The sequence below is a fragment of the Rutidosis leptorrhynchoides genome, chromosome 1 (genome assembly GCF_046630445.1).
Source record: "Rutidosis leptorrhynchoides isolate AG116_Rl617_1_P2 chromosome 1, CSIRO_AGI_Rlap_v1, whole genome shotgun sequence".
NCBI classification, from domain to species: domain Eukaryota; kingdom Viridiplantae; phylum Streptophyta; class Magnoliopsida; order Asterales; family Asteraceae; genus Rutidosis; species Rutidosis leptorrhynchoides.
In genome coordinates, this window is record NC_092333.1 from 611,384,470 (window position 1) to 611,397,406 (window position 12,937).

A 12,937-nucleotide genomic window follows, 5' to 3' on the forward strand; every position below is an offset into this window, starting at 1 on the left:
GCTAGATCCAAGGTTATTGTTGGTATGTAGCGCAGCCTGTACTGCGGCTATGTTTGAAGCTAGAAAAGTACGGAATTCCTCTTCATTCATATTCACGGTGTGTCGATTAGTCGGTGCCATTTCCTTCAAAATAGTTAAATGGAACAAGTTAATCATACAGAATATTAAGAGTAGTTAATAGTATTTCGTAGCATAATATGAACTCATTTATAAAAGCTTTTTCTTCATATTAGCGTTTTATAAGTTTAAATTCGGGTAGTACCTACCCGTTAAGTTCATACTTAGTAGCTAATATACAATTCAACTACTACAATTCTATATGAAAAACTGATTATAATAATATTTCGCGTTCAAACTTTTATACAATATTTTACAAACTTACAATACCGCTTATTTTACATAAAGCATGAAATATAGCACACAATAACTTTGATACAAGATAGTTGTGAAGACAATTCTAGCTAGTACACAAGTCGTTCAGCAAAGGCAATAAAGACACGTAATTCATACGTCCAGAAACAAGTCATGCATTCTGGTTTTACTAGGACTACTTCCCATCCTTGGTCTTGTGCAACATAACCGTTATGGCCGTTGATAAGACAGCGTGTTGTAACGTCATCAAAGGGACGAGGATTACGTAATGTCCAACAGTCCCGTAATAATCTAAAAACCTCATTTCTTACCCCAATTACCGACTCCGTCACTTGTGGAAACGTTTTGTTTAATAGTTGTAGCCCGATGTTCTTGTTCTCACTTTGGTGAGAAGCGAACATTACTAATCCGTAAGCATAACATGCTTCTTTATGTTGCATGTTAGCCGCTTTTTCTAAATCACGAAGTCCAATATTCAGATATATTGAGTCAAAATAATTTCTTAACCCGTTGCGTAAAATAGCATTTGGGTTCCCCGCAATATATGCGTCAAAGTAAACACATCGTAACTTATGGGTTTCCCAATGTGATATCCCCCATCTTTCAAACGAAAGTCTCTTATAAACCAAGACATTCTTGGAGCGTTCTTCGAATGTCTTACAAACTGATCTCGCCTTAAATAGTTGTGCCAAAGAATTCTGGCCGACTCTAGACAAGATTTCATCAATCATGTCTCCGGGTAGGTCTCTTAAAATATTGGGTTGTCTATCCATTTTGTGTTTTTAAACTGTAAAATAGACAAGAGTTAGATTCATAAAAAAATACTTATTAATACAAGCAATTTTTACATATATCATAAAGCATAAGAACACTATATTACATATATTACACCACACGAATACAACTATCTTATTCCGACTCGCTCGTTTCTTCTTCTTCGGTTTTGGTTCGTTTTGCCAAGTTTCTAGGGATATATGATGTTCCCCTAATACGAGCCGTCGTTGTCCACATTGGTTTAGAAAAACCTGGTGGTTTAGAGGTTCCCGGGTCATTGTTACAACTTAAGGACTTCGGGGGTTGACGATACATATAAAGTTCATCGGGGTTGGAATTAGATTTCTCTATTTTTATGCCCTTTCCCTTATTATTTTCTTTTGCCTTTTTAAATTCAGTTGGGGTAATTTCTATAACATCATCGGAATTCTCGTCGGAATCCGATTCATCGGAGAATTGGTAATCCTCCCAATATTTTGCTTCCTTGGCGGAAACACCATTGACCATAATTAACTTTGGTCGGTTGGTTGAGGATTTTCTTTTACTTAACCGTTTTATTATTTCCCCCACCGGTTCTATTTCTTCATCCGGTTCCGATTCTTCTTCCGGTTCCGATTCTTCTTCCGGTTCCGACTCTTCTTCCGGTTCCTCTTCGGGAACTTGTGAATCAGTCCACAAATCATTCCAATTTACATTTGACTCTTCATTATTATTAGGTGAGTCAATGGGACTTGTTCTAGAGGTAGACATCTATCACATAATATCAAACACGTTAAGAGATTAATATATCACATAATATTCATATGTTAAAAATATATAGTTTCCAACAAAAATGTTAAGCAATCATTTTTAAAGAAAACACGGTCGAAGTCCAGACTCACTAATGCATCCTAACAAACTCGATAAGACACACTAATGCAAATTTTCTGGTTCTCTAAGACCAACGCTCGGATACCAACTGAAATGTCCCGTTCTTATTGATTAAAAACGTTCCATATTAATTGATTTCGTTGCGAGGTTTTGACCTCTATATGAGACGTTTTTCAAAGACTGCATTCATTTTTAAAACAAACCATAACCTTTATTTCATAAATAAAGGTTTAAAAAGCTTTACGTAGATTATCAAATAATGATCATCTAAAATATCCTGTTTACACACGACCATTACATAATGGTTTACAATACAAATATGTTACATCGAAATCAGTTTCTTGAATGCAGTTTTTACACAATATCATACAAACATGGACTCCAAATCTTGTCCTTATTTTAGTATGCAACAGCGGAAGCTCTTAATATTCACCTGAGAATAAACATGCTTTAAACGTCAACAAAAATGTTGGTGAGTTATAGGTTTAACCTATATATATCAAATCGTAACAATAGACCACAAGATTTCATATTTCAATACACATCCCATACATAGAGATAAAAATCATTCATATGGTGAACACCTGGTAACCGACAATAACAAGATGCATATATAAGAATATCCCCATCATTCCGGGACACCCTTCGGATATGATATAAATTTCGAAGTACTAAAGCATCCGGTACTTTGGATGGGGTTTGTTAGGCCCAATAGATCTATCTTTAGGATTCGCGTCAATTAGGGTGTCTGTTCCCTAATTCTTAGATTACCAGACTTAATAAAAAGGGGCATATTCGATTTCGATAATTCAACCATAGAATGTAGTTTCACGTACTTGTGTCTATTTTGTAAATCATTTATAAAACCTGCATGTATTCTCATCCCAAAAATATTAGATTTTAAAAGTGGGACTATAACTCACTTTCACAGATTTTTACTTCGTCGGGAAGTAAGACTTGGCCACTGTTGATTCACGAACCTATAACAATATATACATATATATTAAAGTATGTTCAAAATATATTTACAACACTTTTAATATATTTTGATGTTTTAAGTTTATTAAGTCAGCTGTCCTCGTTAGTAACCTATAACTAGTTGTCCACAGTTAGATGTACAGAAATAAATCGATAAATATTATCTTGAATCAATCCACGACCCAGTGTATACGTATCTCAGTATTGATCACAACTCAAACTATATATATTTTGGAATCAACCTCAACCCTGTATAGCTAACTCCAACATTCACATATAGAGTGTCTATGGTTGTTCCGAAATATATATAGATGTGTCGAAATGATAGGTCGAAACATTGTATACGTGTCTATGGTATCTCAAGATTACATAATATACAATACAAGTTGATTAAGTTATGGTTGGAATAGATTTGTTACCAATTTTCACGTAGCTAAAATGAGAAAAATTATCCAATCTTGTTTTACCCATAACTTCTTCATTTTAAATCCGTTTTGAGTGAATCAAATTGTTATGGTTTCATATTGAACTCTATTTTATGAATCTAAACAGAAAAAGTATAGGTTTATAGTCGGAAAAATAAGTTACAAGTCGTTTTTGTAAAGGTAGTCATTTCAGTCGAAAGAACGACGTCTAGATGACCATTTTAGAAAACATACTTCCACTTTGAGTTTAACCATAATTTTTGGATATAGTTTCATGTTCATAATAAAAATCATTTTCTCAGAATAACAACTTTTAAATCAAAGTTTATCATAGTTTTTAATTAACTAACCCAAAACAGCCCGCGGTGTTACTACGACGGCGTAAATCCGGTTTTACGGTGTTTTTCGTGTTTCCAGGTTTTAAATCATTAAGTTAGCATATCATATAGATATAGAACATGTGTTTAGTTGATTTTAAAAGTCAAGTTAGAAGGATTAACTTTTGTTTGCGAACAAGTTTAGAATTAACTAAACTATGTTCTAGTGATTACAAGTTTAAACCTTCGAATAAGATAGCTTTATATGTATGAATCGAATGATGTTATGAACATCATTACTACCTTAATTTCCTTGGATAAACCTACTGGAAAAGAGAAAAATGGATCTAGCTTCAATGGATCCTTGGATGGCTCGAAGTTCTTGAAGCAGAATCATGACACGAAAACAAGTTCAAGTAAGATCATCACTTGAAATAAGATTGTTATAGTTATAGAAATTGAATCAAAGTTTGAATATGATTATTACCTTGTATTAGAATGATAACCTACTGTAAGAAACAAAGATTTATTGAGGTTGGATGATCACCTTACAAGATTGGAAGTGAGCTAGCAAACTTGAAAGTATTCTTGATTTTATGAAACTAGAACTTTTGGAATTTATGAAGAACACTTAGAACTTGAAGATAGAACTTGAGAGAGATCAATTAGATGAAGAAAATTGAATAATGAAAGTGTTTGTAGGTGTTTTTGGTCGTTGGTGTATGGATTAGATATAAAGGATATGTAATTTTGTTTTCATGTAAATAAGTCATGAATGATTACTCATATTTTTGTAATTTTATGAGATATTTCATGCTAGTTGCCAAATGATGGTTCCCACATGTGTTAGGTGACTCACATGGGCTGCTAAGAGCTAATCATTGGAGTGTATATACCAATAGTACATACATCTAAAAGCTGTGTATTGTACGAGTACGAATACGGGTGCATACGAGTAGAATTGTTGATGAAACTGAACGAGGATGTAATTGTAAGTATTTTTGTTAAGTAGAAGTATTTTGATAAGTTTATTGAAGTCTTTCAAAAGTGTATAAATACATATTAAAACACTACATGTATATACATTTTAACTGAGTCGTTAAGTCATCGTTAGTCGTTACATGTAAGTGTTGTTTTGAAACCTTTAGGTTAACGATCTTGTTAAATGTTGTTAACCCAATGTTTATAATATCAAATGAGATTTTAAATTATTATATTATCATGATATTATCATGTATGAATATCTCTTAATATGATATATATACATTAAATGTCTTTACAACGATAATCGTTACATATATGTCTCGTTTAAAAATCATTAAGTTAGTAGTCTTGTTTTTACATATGTAGTTCATTGTTAATATACTTTATGATATGTTTTCTTATCATAGTATCATGTTAACTATATATATATATCCATATATATGTCATCATATAGTTTTTACAAGTTTTAACGTTCGTGAATCACCGATCAACTTGGGTGGTCAATTGTCTATATGAAACATATTTCAATTAATCAAGTCTTAACAAGTTTGATTGCTTAACATGTTGGAAACATTTAATCATGTAAATATCAATCTCAATTAATATATATAAACATGGAAAAGTTCGGGTCACTACATCATCCAACCTCAAGAAATCTTTGTTTCTTACAGTAGGTTATCATTCTAATATAAGGTAATAATCATATTCAAACTTTGGTTCAATTTCTATAACTATAACAATCTTATTTCAAGTGATGATCTTACTTGAACTTGTTTTCGTGTCATGATTCTGCTTCAAGAACTTCGAGCCATCCAAGGATCCGTTGAAGCTAGATCCATTTTTCTCTTTTCCAGTAGGTTTATCCAAGGAACTTAAGGTAGTAATGATGTTCATAACATCATTCGATTCATACATATAAAGCTATCTTATTCGAAGGTTTAAACTCATAATCACTAGAACATAGTTTAGTTAATTCTAAACTTGTTCGCAAACAAAAGTTAATCCTTCTAACTTGACTTTTAAAATTAACTACACACATGTTCTATATCTATATGATATGCTAACTTAATGATTTAAAACCTGGAAACACGAAAAACACCGTAAAACCGGATTTACGCCGTCGTAGTAACACCGCGGGCTGTTTTGGGTTAGTTAATTAAAAACTATGATAAACTTTGATTTTAAAATTGTTATTCTGATAAAATGATTTTTATTATGAACATGAAACTATATCCAAAAATTATGATTAAACTCAAAGTGGAAGTATGTTTTCTAAAATGGTCATCTAGACGTCGTTCTTTCGACTGAAATGACTACCTTTACAAAAACGACTTGTAACTTATTTTTCCCACTATAAACCTATACTTTTCTATTTAGATTCATAAAATAGAGTTCAATATGAAACCATAGCAATTTGATTCACTCAAAACGGATTTAAAATGAAGAAGTTATGGGTAAAACAAGATTGGATAATTTTTCTCATTTTAGCTACGTGAAAATTGGTAACAAATCTATTCCAACCATAACTTAATCAACTTGTATTGTATATTATGTAATCTTGAGATACCATAGACACGTATACAATGTTTCGACCTATCATGTCGACACATCTATATATATTTCGGAACAACCATAGACACTCTATATGTGAATGTTGGAGTTAGCTATACAGGGTTGAGGTTGATTCCAAAATATATATAGTTTGAGTTGTGATCAATACTGAGATACGTATACACTGGGTCGTGGATTGATTCAAGATAATATTTATCGATTTATTTCTGTACATCTAACTGTGGACAACTAGTTGTAGGTTACTAACGAGGACAGCTGACTTAATAAACTTAAAACATCAAAATATATTAAAAGTGTTGTAAATATATTTTGAACATACTTTGATATATATGTATATATTGTTATAGGTTCGTGAATCAACCAGTGGCCAAGTCTTACTTCCCGACGAACTAAAAATCTTTGAAAGTGAGTTATAGTCCCACTTTTAAAATCTAATATTTTTGGGATGAGAATACATGCAGGTTTTATAAATGATTTACAAAATAGACACAAGTACGTGAAACTACATTCTATGGTTGAATTATCGAAATCGAATATGCCCCTTTTTATTAAGTCTGGTAATCTAAGAATTAGGGAACAGACACCCTAATTGACGCGAATCCTAAAGATAGATCTATTGGGCCTAACAAACCCCATCCAAAGTACCGGATGCTTTAGTACTTCGAAATTTATATCATATCCGAAGAGTGTCCCGGAATGATGGGGATATTCTTATATATGCATCTTGTTAATGTCGGTTACCAGGTGTTCACCATATGAATGACTTTTATCTCTATGTATGGGATGTGTATTGAAATATGAAATCTTGTGGTCTATTATTATGATTTGATATATATATAGGTTAAACCTATAACTCACCAACATTTTTGTTGACGTTTTAAGCATGTTTATTCTCAGGTGATTATTAAGAGCTTCCGCTGTCGCATACTTAAATAAGGACGAGATTTGGAGTCCATGTTTGTATGATATTGTGTAAAAACTGCATTCAAGAAACTTATTTTGTTGTAACATATTTGTATTGTAAACCATTATGTAATGGTCGTGTGTAAACAGGATATTTTAGATTATCATTATTTGATAATCTACGTAAAGCTTTTTAAACCTTTATTGATGAAATAAAGGTTATGGTTTGTTTTAAAATGAATGCAGTCTTTGAAAAACGTCTCATATAGAGGTCAAAACCTCGCAACGAAATCAACTAATATGGAACGTTTTTAATCAATAAGAACGGGACATTTCAACCAAGACCTCCAAACCTCAAAAAATCTCACCTGAACTGAAGCTTGCAAGCGCGAACTTCCCTTACAATCAACCGCAACCTCCCAAAACCATCATAAACCAAACCCAAATCCGCACGCCGGGAAACCCAAGAACATCAACCTCGAGACCGCAACCAGACAACCAGAAAGACCCCCCTGTATACCAGCAGATCCAAGAAATCCAAACGAACCACTTAGACTCCCTAGCTTGAAGCGACCTAATCCTCGGACAATCAGGCAACAACCGGAAGAAACAATCCAGAAACCAAGTTCATTGGAGCTTAGAGTCTCAAACTTCTCTCACAGTCAAACGAGACCGCTAAGGCGGCAACAACACCGGAACGGTCCGACCCGAACCCGGTGACGAAGAAGATGGACGAACGAACCCAAATCAGAGAACGATAATCAAAACAGGCAGCAACAGCACCGTCCCATAACCACCTTAACCAAAACCAGCCCACAAACCACTATCCGGTCAAAGCAACGAGACAGAACCAAGCTAACAACAAGGGGTGAGGATAACATAGAAAAATTCGCCATTTTGTAAAAAAGGTTAGGAAACAAAAAAGAACCACTCAGGCACCTCAGATCCGTAACAAGAAGAACGAAGATCAACACAAAAACCCGACCACCGCCCAGAGAACGGTCACAGAACACTAAGGTGTTCGCCGCCTGTAACCACCAGTGGATGGTGGCCGGAAAATCTCCGGGAAGCAAAAAGTACGACGGAACAAGATCTTACCGGGAAAAACGCAGGAAGAAGAATCCAAGGACTACTCACTGCCGGAGACCAGAATGAAAGTGGAAGAGCCTCCATTCGCCGCCTGGACTACAATCACCAAGAAATCGGAAGGAAACCAAACCCACGAACCCAACCGGCAAGAAAGAAGAGCCAAAGTGAGGGGAAGGGAAGAAAAGCGAGAAAAAAAGAGCCAACCAGGCCACCGGCGAGGTGCTGGAGCCTGGTGGCGGCGCCTGAAAAATTAGGGTTTTACCAAAGTACCGGTGGGAGGAGGAAGGAATCGAGGAGAGAGAAAAAAGATATCTGGTTTAATTAATCAAAATATAGATGTCCTGACTTAGAATTGAACCAGGGACCTCTCGGTTATCCTCACACCCTAAAACCATCAAGCCAGCGCTACTTTTCTTGCATTCATCTTCGATAATCCTTTTTTTTTTTTTTTTTTTTTGGCGAAAAACAGATTATATTATATAAATAAAGAAAGAGATCCGAAGATCTGGGGCAAAATTTGCACACAAATACTGGCATTTCAATAAATGCTAATATTATACTTACTTTTATTTTATAGTAAAAAAAAACATGAAGATTATATATTTATATTAGTATGATAAAGAGTTGATATTATTATTTGTATAATTGATCATTGATACGTACGATACAAGTACTTAACTATACAAATAATTATCTGACTTACAGAAATACTACCTTTACAAATAAAGCTTACCAAACAATTCAATAAACTTTCATGGCACGAATAATTTAATAAAGTGCTTAATTTCTCTCTTTCTTCTTTATTTCTCAAATTTATCTGAATAGTGTAACATTAGTTTGTAAACTCTTTTTGTAAAGTTTGTTTGTAAATCTACTATTCCTACTTGACTTGTGAACAAATTGAAGGTAACCGACTCGTACTATCACACAGTTGCTGACACTTGGGTCTCGATTGACTTTGACTTTCCTTTATTCTTTGGTGGTGGTTCTTTTTGTACCACAACCTTGTTTGGAATCAACACCATAAACATGTTCTTATCCATCAAATTCTTTATTTCTTCAATGCCTAGCTGCAACATCATTCAGTCATGTTTTGATACTAATGTCATTAACAGAAAAATGATAAATGTTGTGCTAATAATCAAATAAAGCATACAGGCTACCTCCCCAATGTCATAGCGAAAACGCTTCATGAGCTCAATGGCCTTATTTCTGAACTCCTTTTCACGACCTTTTAAGTTCACAATAACTTTAACCTAAGAGCCATCAACAGAAAATTAGAGATAAAAAATATAGGAACTAAGCAATAAACTTTGGTAGCAGGTTACAAATAACAACCTTGTCACCATCTTTAAGAAATTTTTTAGCAGCTCTCAAACGAACGTCATAATCGTGTACATCAATGTTGTAACTGTCAACATGTAAGAGACCGGGTATGAAAATTGGTTCTTGAATCGTGAAACACTTTCCTAATAAAGTATTTCGCCCCTCACAAGCCTCGGGTTTACACGAAATCCTAATTGGGATAAGACAATAACAATTTTGTTTCTAGGCAAGAAGAAATCAAAATCAAGTATTAGAGAATTGTGTGATTCTGTATGAGTTTCTATCTGAATGCTATTCTGCCCAAAAACGAAAATAATTTGAAATATTACTTAATAGCAGTTAATCATGAAGGGATGCAGCCCTTCAGTTTTGGCGGGAAAAAAACGGTTGACAAAAGTCACACCTTTTGGCGGGAAAAATTGTTGGAAGGCACCTTGACCCCTCAAACGCAAGGGGGCGCGGCCCCCTTGACCCCCACAATTTCCGCGACAGTCGCTAGCCAACTCTTACGGGTGTGTACTCCACACTCTCCGAACTCGTTACTAAGTAAATCTCAATCAACTAAAATAAATGTTAGATGACACTTTTATCACCAACACAACAATCTTTTACTTAGTAGCATATCATATAAAAAATGTATGAGACAGTAATTTTTACCCCATTTTGAGCTCTTTCTGATCCATACGAAGAGCTATCATTAAAGAAGATATGATACTTTGTTCAGCATTATTTTTCTTCTTAAAAATAAAAGCTACACATTAAATATATGAGTAGTTAAAAGGGAAGGCGTTCACCAGCATTTTTCTTCTGCTGCTCTTTTTTCTTCTTGTGTTGATGGTATTTATATTTGCTGCAAAAATGTGCAACTGAACATTAATCAAGACTTAATGTTAAAATGGACTCGAATAATTACTTTTATCAGGATCATATATCAAAGGAGATGTTATAGTACTTGTAATCCATTAACTTGACAACAGGTGGATCTGCATCAGGAGACAATATAACCTACACAAAAGCATATGATTATATTATTATTATGATGCTTAAAAAGATACAACATATACATGGGTTGAACCCCCGAATTGCTAAAATCTGAAATATGCAAAAAGAACAACAAAACTTTTACACATCAACAAAGATGAAGCAGTTGTAGGCGGCCAGATTATTGAACTCGGTCACTCCAAATACAGGGCGTAGAACCAAAGGTATAGTTAATGATTAATTACAATAACAATATTAAAAACAAAAACAAAATTGAAACAGGTAACTAAGTTAATGCAGTTTTTAAGTATATGAGAATACATACAAGGTCAAGTTCAGCATCTTCAGCCATCTGAATAGCAACACTTTTAGGTACTATACCGACCTAGCATAACAGGCAGATCGATCATTACAACCCAACAAAATCGCATAAAACTTAACAAAATATATGTTTTGCTAACCATATTTTGCTGATCATCTATAAGCCTCACAGTATTTGACCTATATATTTCATACAATTAAGGAAATACATTAATTCATAAGAAAATGATAACGACAGTCGTTAGACTGTCATCAAAGCTTTTGAGACACGAATCTAAACTTGTACTCAAACCATAACAAATTCAACGACCCAGTGTGCAATAACTTATGTATGTTCAAACCCTTCAAATGACAACGCTTAGGATTGTAATTAACAAACCCATGAAAATATAAAGCAAAAAATGTTACTTTACAATAGAAACTATTCAACTGATATAAGCTGCTTCGGGTATAGGTACAAACACATCACACGAGCATATTTTGGGTTCGCAGAGAAAACCTACCTAGCGACAATCACATTGGGTCCCCACTAGCGAGTAAAACCCCTGGGCGATGAGCTCCCGACGAGACCCGTAACCAGGTGAATTACGCACATTGGCGCCCCCTCTAGTCAAGAGCCCAATTAATTCAATCTTGGGTGTTACCAAGAATTGAACCTGGGTCTCCTGCTTCATTAGGAACTCGGTGGCCAATTAAACTTATCACGTTCATGAATGAATTTTAGATGTTTTATGCATGTTTCAAAGCTTGATCAGGAGATGATCAAGTTACGTATATAATGGATTTCCACAACAATACATCACACTCACACTATAAATGTAGTCAAAACAGAAAATAACAAGAATACAACGACTTAACTAGTGGTGCAAACTTAATAGTGGTTTGATCTTCAAAGCAATTAATAAAATTTTAAAGCAGCTGTACAAACCTGATAGTGGAGACATCAAGGACTTGATCATCGTCAGATTTAATATGCTGAGAGCGCTCGGAATCTTGTAGACGTGAACTGCTACCCCCTCCATAGCGGCAGGTGATCCGGTCGACGGCAACATATATGTTTGAAAATTTAAGACGAGGAGTAGAGATTAATTTAGGTTGCAAAAAGATTGGTTGTTGTTTAAAAGGCGGGATGATACAGTTGGAAGTAACCGTAGCCATAGAATTATGCAACACAATAGCAGTGGGTTTAAAAGAAGGTGATCATATTCATTGTGGTCCATGTGGTGGTGGGGATGATCTTATCCATAATTTATTTTACCTTTGTGAGATGAATTCAACATGCATTTTTTGAATAATTTAAGTGGATGATCGTCTGATAGTGTAGTAGTCTTTATGTGTTGTTTTAACTTTTAAGTGGATAATAATCCTTGCTTTACACTTATCACGCCGAAAGTCCCTTTCATTAACGCCGTTAAATATTTTGGTAAATTCAGTCAAGTGTCCTGCATACGAGGGTAAAATGGTCATTTTCCTTTATCCATCTTATCACCGCTCCCTCATTTATGTCTTTCACCACTCAAATGGTGGTGGTGGATTCCGGCGGACACGATTAGTGGCCGTCAGATAGCACTGTTCGTTTGAAAAGCCCAACGACGGATTAAATGGATGACGGAATCAAGCAAAAAACCATGAATCTAGGTTACACTTGGGTGAAAAGGATAAGAAATTGTGGCTTTGATAGTTAAGTACTTGTCATGCCGTCATGGATCCGATACTGTAACCATCAATTCCATCACGATGCACTTGAAATTTTAGGGTTAAATGATAGTTAATTTGATCTATCTATGGCTACCAAATTCACTATGTAGCTACAGTAATTGTTCAAGAGCCATAAAGTCAAGTTATGAATTTTGAAACTCTAAAATGGTGTTTTATTGAGCCACTAGATTGAATTTTATTTAACTTGATATTTTAACGGAGATAATGACGGAGACAAGGAGATTAACGAGAACAAATCATGAGAACCATTCACTTATGAATATTGCCTTCTTTAAAATTAGTTAAAGGAATCGATTAAGAATGTTT

The 12,937-nt window shown here is 34.4% G+C and overlaps 1 protein-coding gene across 2 annotated transcripts; it reads right to left on the bottom strand.

Annotated features, from left to right (window-relative positions):
- Positions 1-8,920: 8,920 nt before the first annotated feature.
- Positions 8,921-12,190, bottom strand: LOC139863301 (translation initiation factor IF3-4, chloroplastic-like). 2 transcript variants are annotated; one of them, XM_071852151.1, is made up of 9 exons: positions 11,841-12,177; positions 11,053-11,092; positions 10,917-10,976; positions 10,563-10,615; positions 10,405-10,460; positions 10,268-10,301; positions 9,623-9,695; positions 9,448-9,540; positions 8,921-9,354 (listed from the first exon to the last, which is right to left on the bottom strand). In XM_071852151.1, the coding sequence occupies exons 1-9, from the start codon at positions 12,068-12,070 to the stop codon at positions 9,208-9,210; spliced, it is 786 nt and encodes a 261-aa protein (XP_071708252.1). In that variant the 5' UTR covers positions 12,071-12,177; the 3' UTR covers positions 8,921-9,207. The 2 variants fall into 2 exon arrangements, with proteins under 2 accessions (XP_071708252.1, XP_071708639.1); XM_071852538.1 differs by having other exon boundaries at positions 9,212-9,354; positions 9,441-9,540; positions 11,841-12,190.
- Between the last annotated feature and the right edge of the window lie 747 nt (positions 12,191-12,937).